The 19,333-nt window shown below is 40.0% G+C and overlaps 2 protein-coding genes across 7 annotated transcripts; one reads left to right on the top strand and one right to left on the bottom strand.

Moving 5' to 3' along the window:
• Positions 1 to 728: 728 nt before the first annotated feature.
• On the bottom strand, positions 729 to 12,386 carry tfap2a (transcription factor AP-2 alpha). 3 transcript variants are annotated; one of them, XM_030123361.1, is made up of 7 exons: positions 12,205 to 12,386; positions 9,321 to 9,737; positions 8,216 to 8,267; positions 6,362 to 6,587; positions 5,370 to 5,488; positions 3,580 to 3,721; positions 729 to 2,351 (listed from the first exon to the last, which is right to left on the bottom strand). In XM_030123361.1, exons 1-7 carry the CDS (start codon positions 12,253 to 12,255, stop codon positions 2,063 to 2,065), a joined length of 1,296 nt encoding a protein of 431 aa, XP_029979221.1. In that variant the 5' UTR covers positions 12,256 to 12,386; the 3' UTR covers positions 729 to 2,062. The 3 variants fall into 3 exon arrangements, with proteins under 3 accessions (XP_029979221.1, XP_029979220.1, XP_029979222.1); XM_030123360.1 differs by lacking the exon at positions 12,205 to 12,386 and adding an exon at positions 11,089 to 11,290; XM_030123362.1 differs by lacking the exon at positions 12,205 to 12,386 and adding an exon at positions 10,260 to 11,005.
• A 4,895-nt stretch (positions 12,387 to 17,281) lies between these two features.
• On the top strand, positions 17,282 to 19,332 carry tmem14ca (transmembrane protein 14Ca). Of its 4 annotated transcripts, none has more exons than XM_030123863.1 (5): positions 17,282 to 17,401; positions 17,893 to 17,977; positions 18,638 to 18,739; positions 18,821 to 18,908; positions 19,168 to 19,332. In XM_030123863.1, exons 2-5 carry the CDS (start codon positions 17,902 to 17,904, stop codon positions 19,223 to 19,225), a joined length of 324 nt encoding a protein of 107 aa, XP_029979723.1. In that variant the 5' UTR covers positions 17,282 to 17,401; positions 17,893 to 17,901; the 3' UTR covers positions 19,226 to 19,332. The 4 variants fall into 4 exon arrangements, with proteins under 4 accessions (XP_029979723.1, XP_029979724.1, XP_029979721.1 ...); XM_030123864.1 differs by having other exon boundaries at positions 17,343 to 17,404; XM_030123861.1 differs by lacking the exon at positions 17,282 to 17,401 and adding an exon at positions 17,484 to 17,814.
• The last annotated feature ends 1 nt before the right edge of the window (position 19,333 follows it).

The following is a 19,333-nucleotide window of genomic DNA, read 5'->3' as shown; positions in this document are numbered from 1 at the left end:
TATACAATCAAACTCAAGTCAAATGTTATGCAACGGCCTGCTCTGTGCAGCTCAGCACGCAAAAATAAAGCAAAGGCCAGCACAAGATCTGCTCTCCTAGGCCGCCTCATAGTCCCATTTAGACTCAGCCAGCCCAACGCACAAAGAAATGAGACTAAATAACAGTTAGAGACAGAAATTCGTTATGAAAGTGTAATGATTACCCATGAAATATACATAAAAATCCACCACACTGAGCGATGATTGTTCATTGATTACACTGAGAGGCAAACGACATAACAAATATTTGATGCATGTCTTTGAATAAAGCTCCAGCACAGAATAAACGGGGAGGGCCAAATATAGCCTGTAACAACCAAACATTGCACACCAGGCCTATATACATCTCAGAGGGTTTTAGCTGGAGGGGTGGCGCTGCGCACTTCAAACGCGAATATATCCATTGTTGTGAGCCATTTGGCCTGCATAAGATCCTGTGCTCTGAACTAGGGAGTTTAAAGTAAGATTTTTTTTTTATTATACTTGAGGGAAACAATGAGTTCAGCTGCTTATTGCAAGGAGCAATCGTCAGGGGAGACTTAAACTCAATTACTGTAGCAGTTCAGAATGGGAAAAAATACCAAGCCCAAAAAAAAAAAAAAAAAAAAAAGAAGAAGAAGAAGAAAAAAAAACACCCGGGCGTATCAAGCAGTGAATAAAAAATTAAAAGATATGAATAAAAATCGAGATGAAGCGTATCAAATATTTATTTTTTTTCTGGGCAACAAAGGACTATAATACATTGACAGGCATGGGAACTATTGCCAGCACATGTCTATACAATACAGCTAAAACCGCCTCCAATTTTGGACATTATCGGACATAACAAGATATCAGGTGGTCCCAAAAAATGTTTTTTTGAATGTCTTCGAACATTTAAAAAAAGACAATATTCCATTTATTGCTTTTATGGTGCTTCAAGGAGAGAACAAGAGGTGAAACGTATTCTGATTGGCACAACACATAAAAGCTTGTATAAAAACGAAAATAGAAACACAAAAAAAAACCAAAACAAAAAAAAAACCAACAAAACTTCTCCTCAGGGTCTCATGTATGCTCTGTTTCAAATAAACTGAATAAGGATGATATATATAGAGAGAGAAATGGAAGTTTATTTCTATTAAATTTGTTCACTTGCTTCAATGTCGCCTCAACATGCTACAAGAGGGCTGAATTGAAATATCCCAGAGAAATAAAAATACCCCAAACTTCTGTTTTTCTAAGAACCATAAAATCACATGAAGAACTAACCGAATAGTCAAACCCACTAAAACAGGAGGCACCAGATAAATAAAAAAAAAAAAGAAGTTTCAACAGACGCACCATATTTACAATTCCCATTAAATTACACATAAATAAATATATACATACATGAACACTGATTCCCTTATATAACCGTGAATCGTGTTGAAATTCAAAAAGTTCAAGTTGGTCGCTTGGAGAAAGAGTGAGAGTCTACAACTGAAGTCATGACATGGAGCTCTGTGGAATTTCTCTTTGTTTTTCAAGTTTATTATTCACAATACTGATAAGAATTCATCCTTTTTAGCTTCGTTTTTTGTCACAATCGTAAAATTGAGATATAGAGGGGTCGCTGGATTTCAGTCCGTTCTTTGCAGCTCATAAAAAATAAGGGGAGTACATAAAAAGTCCTCTGGCTGAGGCAAAACACCTTTTTCCTCGCCCTGGAGCTGTTCCTCTGCAGCTTCTTTTTTTTTCTCGTTTCATTTTTTTTTTTTAAAATAACATTTCATACGGTTCAAGGTGTTGGAAGAAGAGGATGATTCTTGCGTCGTTTCCCCGTGAATCCAAAGTGGGATGTGAAAAGAAAACATGTAAAACGCGCAAGATCAGGAAGTGGCACGTTTAACTTTATCAATAGTATTTATAAGGTATTTATAATATTTATATTGGATGGGTGGGTGGGGGGGCCGGGGCGAGGCGAGGTGAGGGGGGAAAAGGGGAGGTTGGCGTAGTAGAAGGGCCCCGGGCTTTGGCCCCTGGTGGATGTGGGATGGAAACATCACTTTCTGTGCTTCTCGTCTTTGTCTCCGCCTTTAGTGCCGTTATCTGAGTGACTGTTGGGGTTGTTGTTGAGGTACATTTTGTCCATGGCTTTAATCGCCTCGGTCAGATAGTTCTGCAGGGCTGTGACGGCCGCACACAGGGCCGGGGTCCCGAAACCGTGTGAGATTAGACTGAAGTGGGTCAAACAGCTCTGGATTCCCGGTTCAAGAATGGGCTGCGGCCGAGAGTTTCCCAGCGGCGAACGGTCCTGGGACAGCAGGTCTGTGAACTCTTTGCAGACTTGCCTAAAAACAGAAGAAAAAAGAACGGTGTTAATGACAGTAAATCCCTGCGTGTATTACAGTAGCCTGATAAAGTAGCAAAAATGTTTTAAAATCTGCAAATATGGACCATATATCGCTGTATTTATACCTTTTATTTCCCCCAATATGGTTTAATTAATTAAAAAATAATCCAATGAAATGTTTTGTTTTCAGCTATTATAAAATAAATGCTATTATTATTTTTTGTTGTTGTTGTTGTTTTTAATGCCCGAAGCTATAAAACAGATGGAAATTAACCTCTCAGCTCGGTGACAGGATTTTCTTTTTTCTTTTAAATAACAATTTAAGACAGAATAAGAGTCCAGTTTATATTAAGGTAAAACAAACATTATTGCAGCGTGAACTCTCAACTTTTATCGCCGAAAGCCAAACAGAAAAAAAGAACATCTGTTAAAACAAAAAACAAAAAAACACCTTTTACTTAAAAAAAAAAAAAAAAAAAAAAAAAAAAACATCAACAACTTTTATAAAATGTTGATAAAAATGACAAAAATAATAAAACGCCGGTTTGTTCTACTTTCCACTGATACATTATCACGTTTAAAAAGCCTGTAATAAGTTGTTATAGCTGACAGCTGTTTGATTATAACAGCACATCATCAATATTGAATGCAGGCCTCTGCGACACTGTGCCTTGTAAGGAATTCCCACGTTTTAGTTAACGCACAGTAAAAATAACCAACACCAATGGTAGCGCTGGATGGGAACCAGCTATGTGTCAGTGTCACTGAAATCACAGGGCAAACAAATTGCTGCTGTGCTTGTGGATATTATAGGCAAAGGCCCAGTCAACATCGGTATATTTAACTACTAAACATAGCAGTATTAGCAGGATATTTATATTTATAGAGATGTATTTACGTTTGGTCATAATAAAATTCGAATAAAAATCCTTATTGATGTTTGAAAGTGCGTGGAAAAAATATTCTAGCCCACCAATATCACATACTACACAGTTTAATTTTGTTCAACTAAATTAAATTAAGTTAAAAAAAAACAAACAAACAAGTATCAACACTTAAAAAAATTAGAGATAATTAAAATAAGCCTGATGACATGATGGGTGTGTGTTTGTATGTGTGGACGCGACACGTGTGTAAACTGTCAAATAAACACACACACACACACACACTGGCACAGACTGGGATGCATTCAGTGTGACACAGTGAAATGTGATAATAGCACTTACTTCGTGGCCAATAGCATGTTTTTTCTTTGGACTTGTTCGTTTGGGTCGGAATGCTGACGGTTTACATATTCAGCTACTGCCTTGGCTGGAAACTCGGTCTCACATACATAACCAAAATCCCTGGCAAGATGTACCGCTTCGCCTGAGAAAAAAAGAAAAAAAAAAAAAGAAAAAAAAAAGGAGGATGAATGTGTGTGCTTATTAAATATGGTTAAATCAAGCCCATTTGTAGTGAGCAGTGCCTGCCTGGACTCAAACACTGTTAATGGGATCTGAACACAGGGTCCAGTCTGGATCCGTTCAGTCAACAGGGTTAGGGCATCAGCAACATTAATGATGGTGATAACAGCAATAATAGACTGCAAATGAAAAGGAAACAGCCTGGGAGCTGTCAATACACGTCAAGCGCTTCCCTTCACACCGTGAGAACAGTTAAATATGGAGAGAAACAATAAGTGGATATGAAATATAGACGGAGCGTCATGCTTAACACCATGTCATTGATTACCAATGGCTGCACATTATTGAAAGTCCAGCAGATCACAGAGGCATGGGGAAGCAATTTTAAAGGGTTATACCTAAATCTCACGTTCTTTTCACATACTTGAGCCATGAGAATTACAGGTTTCATTCCGTCCGAGTCTGCGCCTCTTTCTCTTGTCGGTTGATTTTTTTTTCTCCCCCTAAGTCTTTGGTTTTAATTTCCTGAAGCAGTTGAGTTTTTACTGCAGGGTTTCCTGCCCATAAGCCTGTGCTCCGGAAGAACGCATGCGCCAATTAGCATCAAAGCTCAAGTCCAGTAAACTCGTTTCCATAAAATGGAGCGGATCATAAACAATGACAGCACTTCAGAAAATGCAGTGTCCCTTCACTAAATAACCGGCTGCGTTCACCACCCCCTGCTATCCACCCCCCACGTGCCACCACCTCCTTATTACCCAGAATCATACATTTCTCCAGGCTCATTACAATACAGCACCAAATTTCTACGAAGCACAATGAATATTGCATTTGGTCCTCATGTGCAATAATGATTAACAGGGACCAATGAACCATCGCAGGCTTTCACCTTTGGAAACCCACAGCACACCAAATACCACTGCACTGAATAATAAGGTTCAACTCTGCAAGCAAAATGGATTTATCCAGTCGCGAAAAGGCATCTTTTCAGCGCACAATAATTGACTAATTTATTCTTTAATAGGCCCAAAACATATAGCTCCCAATAGGTCAGCGCTGTGCCATTTGCATGCAACAAAAATCTTCAGTGAAAGCCAAGGCATGGGAAGCTATTAACGAAAGAATTAAGACACCATTAAAAATCAGCCCTGTGCTGCCATATTCAGCCTGTATTAATGTTTGAAACAATGCAGGGTTAATAAATCAATCGACTTCTCATCCATGAGGTGAAACAGCTCAGCGGTGCCTAATAAACAAGCAGCACTCAATAATTAACTGGACTTCAACACAAATTCATCCAGTGTATAAACTAGGCCAGCCGTGGACCTGCAAGTGTGCTCCTGAAAGCGAAGGCCAACGCTGCAAAGCCACTAGAATTACCAGCACAATTCTTTCTCTCTGTGTCTCTCTCCACACACACACACACGCACACACACACATCCTTCATGCTTTATTACTTGCGAGGCAAAGTCGGTCCACATTACACGGATGAGCGCATATGCTGATTTCCAACACAGAGAAAGAGAGAGAGAAAAAAAAATCCCAGTTTGCAAGCAACTGATATCGCGGGAGCAACATGAGTGGGAACGTGATTTACGGCACCAACTTACCTTCGACTAGTGACGTCAGCAAGGTGACGTTGGCTGCCTTGCGTCTGCCCGCAGGTAGATTCAAGCCGATTTTATCCAGCTTCTCCCTTAAGGATCTTCCTCCGTTTTTAGATTTGGCCCTGGGACAGTAAAACAAAGCAGAAACTCATTGTGGTGTGTGTATGTGTGTGTGTGTGTATATGTGTGTGTGTGTGTGTGTGTGTGTGTGTGTTGGAATTTCTCTGAATGGGCTAATCTGTGGACAAAGGGGAGAATATTTCCCTTTCTGTTGATATAATATTGTTCTTATTGCGCAAATCTGCTAAAAAATCAATGAGCTAAATATTTCTTAATAACGCGAGATTTTGGTGTCACCTCCTCCTTTGTTGGCCAATGTATGTGCTGTAGCTGTATTTCATTAATTAAAAAGTAGATGGACTGATTTTGGCTGGCTTCGCCCTCCATCCCTGATACTAACTATAAATAATACTAAAGGAGGCTCAGCATATTTGCCAGCAGACAAATACTGTACAAAATGAATAAATAAAGCCCTACTTAATAGGCAGTACTATTACTGGCTGCGTGTCTGCAGCACTTCAGTAGACAGTTCACTGGAGACCAATGTTTTCATGTGTAATGCCTTCACTGGGCCTATAGAGCTGGGTTTGAAACAGACTAGGCCTACATTAATTTGACTGAGAGAGAGAAGAAGAGAGAGAGAGAGAGAGAGCGCTAGGGAAGTTAATATGGAATTTAACAGACCCCTCCTGCTTTAAATGCAGGAGCTAGGTGTCATGGTTGGTCGATTTTAATTATTCTTGGTACAGAGGAGAGAGAGAAAGAGAGAGAGAGAGATGCACGCTCACTACACGAGAGAGAGAGAGAGAGAGAGGAAGAGGAGGAATGGATTGGAGGCGAGTGAGGGAGTTCACACACACACACACACACACATACACACACACACACAGGTATATAGAGAGCAGTGATTTTTGCAGGCGTTCAGTCAGACTCACCTCCTCAGCACCCCGCCCAGCAGAGAGGCGTTGAGGCACTCGGGCGGCGAGAGGCGTCTCTGCACCTCGGCCACCGTGACCTTGTACTTTGATGTGGAGCTGAGCAGGGACAAGCGACCCGGAACTGAGCAGAACACCTCGTTGGGGTTTACCACACCCCCAAAAAGACCATCCTTATTTACGGGGATGGCGGAGACGTTGTTGTTCTTGGATAAAGACACTGGACCTAGTCAGGGAAAAGGGGGTCAGAGAAAGAGAGGGATGGTGGGATGGAGAGAGGGAGGGAGGGAGTGAGGGAGGAGGAGGGGGTGAGACAGAGAGGGACCGTGCTCAGTGAATTTCATGCAATGCAGAGCCTTAACTAAATGAGAAGGGGGGATTTAGGCCCCAGATTTAGAGTTTAGCACCACATGTGAACACTTTTACCAACAAGGGCATGCAGAAAAGAGCAGGTATAATAATAATAATAATAATAATAATAATAATAATGAGTGTTTAATGAGCATAAATAAATGTGTGAAGTTGTACTGTATTGTGACGTCAGTGAAATAATAGATTTTGTTTTTGTTTATGTTCACATGCATATTTACACAACGACAAAAAAAATTCCATTCGCCTTTCATCTTTATCTAATCCATCGGACATTTGTTTACATATTTCAGCAGAAGACACCAAATTTCTAAAGTAGGCACTGAGAGATCACACAGCCTATTTTTACGCTCGCCACTATGAATACCAGAGCGCACAAAGCAGCCTCACCAGCCCAGATATTTGGTAAAGTCTACCTATTTTGACATATCCTCGGTATCCAACAAAACACCGCCGCCCGTGTGTAATTTCAAGCCGAGGAGGGGGCTCAGCACAACTGGGCTTTATACCGTTTTGGTGTGCAGTAACCGGAGACAAAGGGGACTGTGCGCCTTTGGATAGATCACTTGTGACATTAATGGCTCAGGGGAGCCTAATAGAGACAATAGGAGTTAAACGAACTCTTGAGATTACTAATATAAGAAGCCAATTATCATGCTGATGTGCAGATAGACAGACTAGAAAGAGAGAAAAAAAAAAAAAGAAATAAGTGTAGAAATAAAAAATGACAGCGAGGAAAAGAGAAGAAAGAAAAACGCTTCCATGTCGTCTGGAGCGAGTTTTTACGCATAACCATGGAAAAGTCATCCTGCATTAGAGCATTTAAAGTGAATCACGCTCCATCTCGAGTGCAGAAAAATAAAAATATATATATCAAGGCAGTATAGTCATCATGTACGTTCACCAGAGTATTCTATATATAACAATTACATTTGGCAGGACTAAAACGCACTGTGAATTTTCCAGTATTAGCTTTGGTTTCCTCTATTAATGATAGGCTCTCATCTGCACACACTAGGCCTGAGCTCCACAGCGGTACCAACTTCCATTTTAGATTTGACCATGCAGTGTGATTGCAGCTATTGGCTTCCACCACTGAAGTGCCAACACCGTCTTTAGGCCTGTATCTTTCACCATCAACACCACGGGCCCACAAAGCCCACTAGCTCTACTCATCTCCCCGCTGCTCTGAAACGCTGACAGTAAATTCCATAAGCGAGGGAAAAAAAGGTGCAGCCAGTTTGATGCACTTGGAAACCATGTAATGAAAAATAGGCTACTGCGTATTAGGATCAGTCAGGCATTACCGCATTGCATCGAGTTCTCTCGAGCAGAATGGTGAATGGTGTGTTTGTGTTTGTGTTTGTGTGTGTGTGTGTGTGTGTGTGTGTGTGTGTGCGCGCGCGTGCGTATGTGTATGTGTGTGTAGCCTAGTGGTGTGCAGTTTGCAGAAACATGCATGATATCTCAGAGGAAATTGCTTACCTTTTTTAATTACAGTCTGGTCGGGAATGTGAATTCCTTGATCCTCAACAGGCTGTGACACAAACGCACAAAATGGACAATTTTAGCACAAAGCCACAAAATATGGGCCTCGGTCGTGTTTGACTTGAAGGCACCTCAGGATGCTGTGCACCAACAAAGCCTGACACAATTAGCGGCCAGTATCACCCAACATGGAGGCTCTGGAGGCCCATACCTGTTATTATTGTCCGTGGGTGTTTTCAGCAGGTTACACTGATGGACGCATTCCACTAGATCACCAACTCAGACTTAAATAACGAAGCTGTGTCGTCCCATAATCCTGACCTAATTTCGCCCTCAGATTGCCTCTACTCACAAGGAAACTTCTAATCTAGATTGGATAGTAATTACGGCAGCGCAGCCTATTAAAGCCCTATGAACTAATTAGAGGATTATTGGTGTTTGTTTCTGATTAAAAACTAGGAAGAATATAGGTGCTCAATAAGAACAAGGGTTATTGTCCTTTTCAGATTCAGTTTCTAATGCATCTTTAGTAATCGTGGCTATTACCTTAACTCAATCCACCAAACCTATTCTCTAGTGCATGCAGTGGATTAGACCGGGGAGAACGGCAGGCTTCATCTTTGTTGAACAAAGAAATTAAATAAAGTCAGAGGATGTGCACAAAAGCACGTAGAAAAACCGACGATCTGACTTGTATCTGTTTGATTAAATTTGTTGTAAATTATCAGATCGAACAAGACCACTTTCAAATTAAGAGAATAAAAAAAGATCGTAAATGGATTTTTTTTTTTATTAAAAAAATTGTGACTGTGCTAACATTAAAACTGTTAATTATTTTTAGAGTACAATTTTCTTCACAAAGAGCCATTAGAATTGATCTAATTTAATCCGTGGTAAATCTGTAAAATTTATTCAACAATAATCACAACAAGATTTTATTACATCAGGCAATAATAATGATCTTAATAGGCTGATGTTATAAAAATGTAAAATAAAATAATAATAAATTGAAGCTTTTTTATTAATAGTGGGAGCCTTTATTAGACATATTTTTCTAACCGATTAAAATCACAGAAGAGGAAAGAGGCAGACGCGGACTCACCTGAACATCTTCTAAAGAGTGAGGTATTCCATGGATAGGGATAGAGTCCGACAGTCCCGTGTCGATGCCGTGGCCGGACGGTAGAAGCACCTCCCTGCGGTACTCCCGGCACAGCTGGTGGGGCAGGCTGCGGTGCTGGTGCAGCAGGCCGCTTTCCTGCTGTCTCTGGCCCGGCCAACCCGGGTGCTGCGGCTGTGGTTGGGTGTGCAGGGAGTTCAGGGAGTACGGGTCGTTGACGTGCGAGTAAGGGTCCTGAGACTGCGGGTAGATGGGCTGGTAGGGTGGGGGAAAGTACGGGGGCTGGAAGTCCGAGTTCGGTGTATGGGAGAGCGGAGGGGCGCTCGTGTAGGGACTCTGGCCCACGCCGCCCAGCTGAGGTAGCCTGGCTGTCCCATTGCTGGTACCGTCGTGACGATCCTGGCAGGGAAAGAGGAAAAAGTGTGTGCTTTAGTTTTACAGCACATTCTGGAAGTACCCGAACATATGATAATAATAATTTCCCTCTTTATCCGCCGAATACTCTGTGATACTGAGGCAAATATGGCCTGAGTGGATGACAGGATTTACACACAAGCAAGTGTGAAATCTTTTTTTTTTTTTTTAAGAATCTGTATTAAAATCGAAAATTTGGTTTCTGATTAATAAATATCAATGACAGTTATGACCAGGTCCACTTTGTCGGTTGGAAGTTTTTAAACGCAAAGTATGAAAAATAAATTTCCAAAAGTAAATAATGAAATGCATCGTTAAAATTTCGAAGGTGGAAATACCTATATGAAAAATGTAATTTTTTTTTTACTCCTTTCCGAGATGACACATGGACATGCAAGTATGGCAAAAACACTATTCAGCGTTAAAAATTTTAAAAAATTAAAAAAAAAAAAAAAACAACTAAAATTCGATGTATCTGACAGACACGGTGAAGGTCCAGCAACTTACCATCGCGGAAAAACTGTGCACTAACATCTGTAAAGATTTTTGGTGGGACTTTTAGCAAAGAATAATCAGTTCAAAAACACTCGGAGTGTTTTGGGGGGGCGAGCGAATGGAATTAACCAGCAAAACAAAAAAAAAAGCCCCCCGAAAAGGCTCTTTTCTCCTGCAAGATCACGATGGCCCCGACGATCAGATATGTGCCACAGCAGCAGGACGATAATCCATCAGAAATGATAGGTAAGATCCCCTCTGCCCTTCATCTGGGGCTAAAAATGCAGGTTTTCGGCGGTGCAGGCGGATTTGGGTTGAGAAGTTTCTGTCGGTAAGCCTCTTTTTCTCCCTGTTTTCCTGGCTTCTATAACAGTGCTGTCGTCCCTTCGCTTGAGCTCATATTTAGCAAAAGAGCCGCTTCTTCGTCTCCCTCTTGGACTCCTAATAGAACGCATTCATGACTATTAATATTACAGGAATACTTAATAATAAGAAAAGAATGGTCGGAAATCGGGCGTGAAGCGGAGGACGCAACTCAAGGCAGGAGTCTGCGCTTAAATGACGTCCATTGAAAGGAGGAATCAGTATATCTAATCAGAGATGGGGAGAGAGAGAGGGAGTGAGAGAGTGTGGAGGGAGTGGAGAGAGAGAGAGACAAAAAGAGGGACATTCACTCCGGTTTGACGAATCAGAGAGAGAGGGAGGAGGAGGGGGGGCATTTTAAAAGGGTCCCAGGGCCAAAGCGCAAAAGTGAAAGAAAGATATAGGAATGAGGGGAGGTGGACCAGAGACAGGGGAAGAAGAAGAAGAAGGAGAAGCCATGGAAGGAAACAATGTGCACCTCTGAACTGGGTGAACATCCAGCAGACGACGCTACGGGCATTTCGACCGGCACATTTCTACCGCTCGTCCTTTTGTTTTCCACCTCAGACTCCGACGCCGAGCTGTCCTCCATTGGACTCTCTCTCCGGTTTTAATTCCCCGGCTGCTTCCTCGACTCCAAAACCCAGAGTCGCACCTGCTAACTTTTAACTTTGACCCCGGAAAAGACGAAGAAAAATAAATTCTAACAGTCTATAAAAAAAAAAAAAAACAGGGCCTCGCGCGGATTCGCTCCGAACAACTTTTACGCGCGATTAAAAGCTCTGCTGTTTCCTCAATCACGCATTTAAAATTACATGGCGTGACACGATTTCGATGTCAAATTTTCGGTTTTTTCCCAAAGCTTTAAAAACATCTGCCTACACACACATAAATATATTTTAAAAACTACAGTCGGAGGTGTCCAGCTTTTGTTTTCCTGCTCCCTTTCCTCGTACCACGCGGGTGAAAACACGTCCGACTGGCTTCTCCACTCCTAAACAAGTCCCTGATATTACTGCCAAACTTTGTCTTTGCTCAAAACAACAATCACACAGTGTATGCACTCCACACGCGTTGCACACACACATAATCCAACAGCTCAAATTGCACAGATATTAAAAGTGAAGCATAAAACGTCCATGTCATTTCAGCACTGAATAAAACAGCCTGTATTTGCGCTGACACCTGATATTAAGCCAAAATACTTCTATTAATTAAATGCATGCAAGTGCACTGGATATGTTTTTATTTTTTTAAAAGCTCACACGTGTTAGTTAATAAATGGAAAAATTTATATTGTGCATTTGAAGGAGAAATATTAAAAAGTGAGAATTAATGTGAAATTACACATGCAAATAATAAGGCATATTAAATTAAAAACCTGTCTTTTATTATATTATTACTATATTGTAAATTAAAATACGTTAAAATGAAATATTTTGCTTCTGTCTAAATGTTCAACAATAACTGTCAGATTAGATTTTAAAAAGTACAACGTATCAGTCAATATCTTCTAAAATAATAATAATAATAGTAATAATAATGATAATATTAATAATAATTAAATTAAATATATATAAAAGGAGTCCCTTACCTCGCATTCTTCATATTTAATGTTATCAGTTAATTTCCAAAGCATTTTCATGGGTTGTTGAGGTGGATATTGAGTATAGGTATCGCCTTAGTCTTGTTTTCACTCAGTGAATTGTGCTCCCCGCTCAGAAAAACTACTTTTATTGAAGCTGTGGGTTGCTGTCTGTCTTGCGCTCTGAGGTCTCCCTCTAATGGTGGAAGTGAAGGGCTGGAGTAGCTCTGTAATAACACTGGCACAGGGCCTCATTAGCATATCAACAGCCGTTTGATTCCCCCCATCTGCTCACACAACACCAATGGACAGCGCACAGGTAAAAACTAAAGCAGCAAGACGCTACACATGCTTATTATTTCTACTGTTCACTGAGGTGTGTGTGTGTTTGTTGAGGGGTGGGGAGGGTATAGTCATGCATGGGGACCTGCATGCACCTGGGACGGGTTCTACTGTAATTTTACATGTCTTTCGAGGCAAAACAAAACAAAAAAGTACTTTTTTTTTTTTTTTTTTTTACTATTATTTCAATTTATTACATTAAATTAGAATTAAGTTCCAGTTGCAAAATAAGTTTCTTCATTTCTTCTTCTTCTTCTTCTTATTGTGATGTTTAGTCTCATTTGGTGACTTTATTTTTTTTTTTTACAGGATTTAATATTAAAAACACATGTAAATAAATATGTCATTCACTTTTTCTTTTTTCTTTTTTGCCAACTCTGAAAGTGTTATTTTAATCCCATTGAGAGTGGAGACCTTGTGAGGCTTTTCTTTGAATGTTATGTTAAAAAGGTGAGCCATTCGAGGCGGCTCTACAGGTCCAATGCCTACCTGTAAGGACGCAGGTTTGGGGAGAATGTAAATAATTAACACAACAACATGGGCCTGTTTCATTTGAATGAGCGGCTCGGGGGAGGCTGGCTCTGCCCTGTCGCCGGCCCAGCCTTCACCTCAGCAGGTCGTGGGTCAGCAGACAGGTCGCCGGCTCTTTTAGGCGTTGGCTCCTCTCCTTTAACCCCCCTGGATTACCATTTTTGGTGGAGTACTTTCTTAAAAGCAGTTGTTATTAATGAGAGAGATGCGATGAAACTGGCTGACAATGACAGCTAATGCATGGAAGTGTCTTTCCAGAGACGTGGCCTGGTGGTTTGTGAAACCTAAGGTGTGTTGTGTCAGAAAAAAAGATCCTAGACTGTAGGATTTCAACGATTTCAGACAAGGAGGTCTCGATTAAAAAAAAAAAGTCTGTAATGGGATGTTGTTTAAGTTATAATCCGAAAAATATGTACAAAACGCACAATATAAAATACCAGTGTTCACTTTTAACACGGAATTAAACGACTTATAAACTATATTTGGAGATCCTTCACCTTTAACAAGACTTTATCTCATATCTTTCGCGCAAATGCAAAGGAAATCCATGTGCAGCCTATATAACAGTGTTCTCTAAACGCGCACTGTGCCATAATATCCTACAGAAACACATACAAACATCCTCAGTTTTTTAAAGCTAAACATTGATGGACTGTTTGACATGCAGAGCTGCATCTTCACTAAAATGAGGTCCCAGAACCACATAGTTCTAAGTTCTGTCTGAGCTGCTGTCTGTTAAAATCTATAAGCTTCAACAGCACACGGCACCACCTTCTTTTGTAAAACATTTTACGGTGCCTGTGCAGCTTCATCTCACAACAAGTCGACACTTTGACAGTTTTCACAGATTTTCACAGACGTTTCTTTGTCTTTAAAAAAGCACCACATACCTGCCATTCCCCCATTTTGCCCATAATTGACATTCTTTGTCTTCTGCTGCCTTTGGTGGTTTGTTTTTCGCTGATCCAGTAACGTGCTATCTCATTGAGCCTTCGGTCCCAAGGCAAACCTTTACTTTTTACCTGGAGTGGATCGCCTCACCTGGTCATAAAAACGGTGCGGGGCCACCTGGTGGCGCATGCGCAGTGCTCCGGGTGTGGACGAGAGACTCGCCTATCTGAATAAAAGTACTTTGGTATAATCGAAGGTTCCTCAAAAATATGTATGTAAACGAATCCACTTAACAATCTTTTTCTATATTCTGCATTTGGAAAGTTTAATGTTAAAAAAAAAACTTTACTAACAGTCACTGCTGCAAACATGAACGTAAAATTTATTTTACTTCTGTCAAATAAAATCAGTGCAATTATTCTTTGCATTAACTGAAATTATATTAAAACTAATATTTGTGTAAAATAGTAATAGAGTAATGGTTGTAATTTACTACATATCTATTAAAATCAGCTAATTAAAAAAAAACAAACAAAAAAAAACAGATAAAGTAGGCTACTCTTAAACAATTAAAAAATTAAAGAGCATAAGGTAAAGAATAGTATAGATGGTTCTAGTTGTCATAAAAGTAAATGGGACATATCTGTCTGTCCCATGAGCCAATTAATCTTTCTATTCCTTTTTTTTCTTCAGTGTTTTGTTTTGGTAGACAACATGAATTCTCACTGCAAATGAAACTGTGTCGAGTTAAAAACTTGAAGGTTAACTGCCAACATCATTACTTCTACACAGAAAGCTACGCTGCTATTGTGAAAGTCATTATTTATTTATCCACTGTTTATTTCTAATACATACTTATGTAGACCCCTCCGGCTAAGAGTGAATGAGCTCTCTCTCTCTCTCTCTCTCTCTCTCTTTACGTACACAGAGAGTGCAACACGTGCGCTCAAATAGGTGATGATGGTTAAAGCTTTAGTCCAAACCCCTCTTTCTATTCTTTTAGGTTTGGACGCAGACAGTACACACTTACAGACAGTACACACTTGCAGACATGGCTGGAAACGGTGCGCACAGAGTCGCAGCGCGGGTCGTTCTCCTGCAAAGCAAAGGCAAAACACAGCAGCAGAATGGTTCTCATACTGCATCAAACACCGTGATTAAGTCAAGTTAAAATATAAAATACTCCACAAAACTTTTTTTCAGGGAAAAGCAGTCTTCATTTTGAATTTTCCCCAATAAATCGTTTAGAGATGTGCTTTTTTTTTTTTTTTTTTTTTTGCAATTGCATAATTCCACATAGAATCCCTATAGATTTTTTGTGGTGTTAATATTTAAAACAAGCCTTCATGTCTGACTTCAAAGGCGAACACATTTTAACTGCACACGCACACACACACACACACACACACACACACACACACACACACACACACACGCATACACACACACACACTACCTGCAGCTATATAGACCTTACCAGGCCTGGACAAAAGGGAGGAAGGTGGGGGGGATCAGAAATATTGTTTGGGGCTCTTGCGCACTGAGGGAGGAGTAAGTTTTAAAGCAGAGCTGTCTGAGAGTGGGTTACTCTCAGACATGAACGGGGTCCCTTTTAAATATCCAGCCTGTTTGTCTAGGGCTTGGTTTCAACCACCTTTATCATAGCACCGGGCCTAAGGCAACGTTCGACTTCCTAAAACTGTGAGCAGTGGTTAATAGGCGACGGCTGCACCCCAGGCACCATGCACATTCAGACATACTCAGGTTAGAATAAAATTATTATTATTATTATTATTATTATTATTATTATTATTATTATTATTATTATTTATTATCCATGTGTAAATTCTTCCTTTCTTGGCAAAAGTCTCCTTTCCGTGAGGTTTCTCTCATTGTTGCCTTTGACGGGTGATGGGACTATTTCCTAACTTTGAAAATCATCTTATTAAAAACATTCCCAGCAACCAAGAAATTTGGCAACACACTCCCTCCAGCTGGACCGTCGTGACTGCTGAAGACAGTAACTATTCCGTCACCAGTACTCGAGGTACAAAGCGTCTGATACATTCGTGAAATTCATGAAATTGGTGTCTGTTGAGTGAGAAGGTTTCAGGCCTATTGTGAAACAGTGCTCCCTGAGGAAGATGAATTGTATTGGAGCGCCACCTAGCTTCAGGAAAATGACGAGACCGACAATGGATTTATGACAATATTGCAAGTAATTGAAACCAAATGAGAATGTTTGCGCAGCGAGGTTTCCAAAAACTGGAGCTTCCAATCTGATGCTTGTCAAAAAAAAAAAAAAAAAAAAAAAAAAAACATCAACAGGTGGTCAGAGGAATTGTGCGCCAAATAAGTGACATATTAAATGTGATCACAGGTGGAAAATCGTGCAAATGCGGAATTTATTTTGTATATTGACGCCTTTCAGAGTTCTTGACCACCTGTCGTTTATTAAGGTTAAGGCTGATCACTCTTTCAACACTATTTCTCAAAACTGTCTTGAGGATTAGTCAAACAGGGGTGGGGTTGTGTTGGTTTTGATATGCATGTATTTTTATTTTTTATGAAAAGCAAAACAAATCTGGAACATGTTTAAGGAAAATGGAAAGTTGAGAATGTTGGGACGTGACTTAAGACCTAACCTCGTCTGATCCTGTGGTGCCATCTTGTGGTTGTAGAGTTAAAACTACTCTGGTGTTGACAGACCAGGGATCTGTGAAGTGGTGCCAGAAACAGACAGTTACCAGCTGATTAAAAAATGTTTGTGACTGTAATGATGTGTTAAAGCATGTTCCCAGTAGCCTACAAATCAAAACACAAAACAATGCAGAACAATTCCCGAGTGTGTATGTTGACATCTGTGGGCCTCAGACATGAACGCTCAGACTACTGTGTGTGTATTATTGCAGAGAATATCTCACATGTAAATAAAATCTAAAATATATGAGTTTGATTCCTCATTCATTTATTGTGAAGCTCAAAAAGCAGGAGTTCAGCTCTTACTGTGGGATTTCACTTGCACAACACAAAACAGGCTTCTGCTTGGACGTTCGGTAGCTCCGAATGCAAATGAACATCTACAGTGTAAATTTGCATATTTGCACAAAAAATATCTGCACACAGCTTGATCTAAAATTACAATAAGATGTAAGACAATGCGACAAACCTGAATATCATAAACTCACGACAACAAATTTATAATACTTTGGTTTTTATAGATTAGCACCATTTCTGTGCATAGTCTTAAATATTCATAACTGATTTTATATCGCTAAAAAAATCCTCTACGTGGGGTTATGTGAACATAAAACGTATAAAAGTAGCGCCTCGTTAGCAAGTACTACATTTCCCATCAGGCACCCCGCTGTGAGAAGGCTGTGCAGCAGTAATTTGTGCTCGGTCGAGAACAAGCAGCTTGAGGACAAACACAAGACGCAAGGTTGTATGTATTTTTGGCATTTTACTTCTATTTTATATTTGACAGCCGTAGTTATAAGTTTAGTAGACACATAGATGAGTCATGTATGTGGATGTAACACACTGTCAGTACATTTAATCGGTTCTTACGTGTTAAAATAACAGTTAGTGATGCTAATTTCGGTTGGGGACTAATGCTAATAATGCTAATGCCCTGTGCAGCACTGCCTTATCTATTCAGCCAGACACGAATAAAATCGTCTGTGAGGCAAGAATGTAACGGCTTGTGACCAGAATCAGACAAGAGCCGTGGTGTGGCTGTCAGAGAATTACTTTCGTGCTGCAATGTTTCCATATCTTCTAGTGGCTCAGCTTGTTGTTTGTAACAGCTCTGTACTTCATCACTCATTTAGCCCTGTAGGTTTCTTCGCAGGTGTAAGTAACATTAGGTTGATGATGGGAAATGTCATGAATTGAAATGTCTCTGTACTCATGGGTGTGTGGTCCTGACAGGTGTCCAACATGTCTGTGGACTGGGCGGGATATGGATATGCAGCCCTTGTCGCATCGGGGGGAGTCGCTGGATACGTGAAAGCAGGTACAGTATTTGTTGACGGTATTTAATTTCAGTAACTCCACTCTTGTACTTGTGTTTCTATGCATCATGGGGCTTTACTCCTTCAAGATATTAGCATATCATCTTTTTTTTTTTTTTTTTTTTTTTTTTTTTTGCAGGCCTATTTTGCATTCTGGAGCACATACTTAATGCAGCTATTTACAGTCACGGAAAAAAAAATATTAGATCGCCCTTGTTTTCTTCAGTTTCTTGTTCATTTTAATGCCTGGTACAACTAAAAGTACATTTGTTTTGATAAATATAATGATAACAATATGAATAGCTCGTAAGAGTTTAATTTGAGAGCTGATATCTTGCCATTTTCCGTGTTTTCTTGATAATAACCAAAATCACTTAAGTTCTTAGATCAATAGCTATGGCACTGTAAGCCAAAAACAGTGCTTTTAAACATTCCATGTCTTCTTTTCTGTCTGTTTTAGTCACATGATACACACAAGAGTTGGTACTTGATTGCATAACCATTGTTTTTGATGACTTTTGATGGTCTAATGATTTTTTCCGTGACTGTATATGTACTCTAAATCTGAAATAGTTTTGCTTTAAAGCTCACCAGTCTATTTCTCACATGAATGTCAGGATGTCATGTGCAGGTGCTGACCCACTGTGTGTTCTCTCTTTCAGGCAGCGTTCCCTCTCTTGCTGCTGGGTTACTCTTTGGGGGCCTAGCTGGTTTTGGTGCCTACCAGATCTCCAATGACCCCAATAATATTTGGGTGTCCCTCGGTATGTAAACTTACACTCTTTGTTGTGCATTGTTTTTGGATTCACCCTTGACCTATATTTTACACATCTGGTATTCTCCAGCTACATCAGGAACGCTGTCAGCCGTCATGGGAAAAAGGTTTTATGGATCCAGAAAGTTCATGCCAGCTGGCTTGATGGCTGGAGCAAGGTATTTATTATATTTATGTTGGCTCAAGGTATTATTATGGAACATAGTTGTTACTGAAAATGTTTTGTACTTTTGAGTGAAATAGAATCAGATTTACCACTGGATAACAGTGCTGCTCTCCTCTTGAATTGTTCTAAACTCCTATATACATTCCTGAACTCTGTAAAAATAAGATGTGATATTTTTTCTTTTAATTGCTGCCATGCAAACCAGTGCCTTGAAACTAAATTATCTTATTTTTTGTCTTTTTTTTTTAAAGTCTTCTGATGGTGGGGAAGCTCAGTTTGGCATTGCTCCAGAAACCCAATGAATCCTGATGGAGTTTCGAGATGTATGTCTTCATTTGTTGATCATTAATGTCGTTTTGTAAACAAAAAGGTGTATATATGAAGGTGAAATACAGAAGCTTGTTTATACAAAGAAAT

The sequence above is a fragment of the Sphaeramia orbicularis genome, chromosome 20 (assembly GCF_902148855.1).
Source record: "Sphaeramia orbicularis chromosome 20, fSphaOr1.1, whole genome shotgun sequence".
Lineage (NCBI taxonomy): Eukaryota > Metazoa > Chordata > Actinopteri > Kurtiformes > Apogonidae > Sphaeramia > Sphaeramia orbicularis.
Note: the sequence above shows the minus strand (reverse complement) of the source record. Positions and strands in the feature narration are given on the sequence as shown.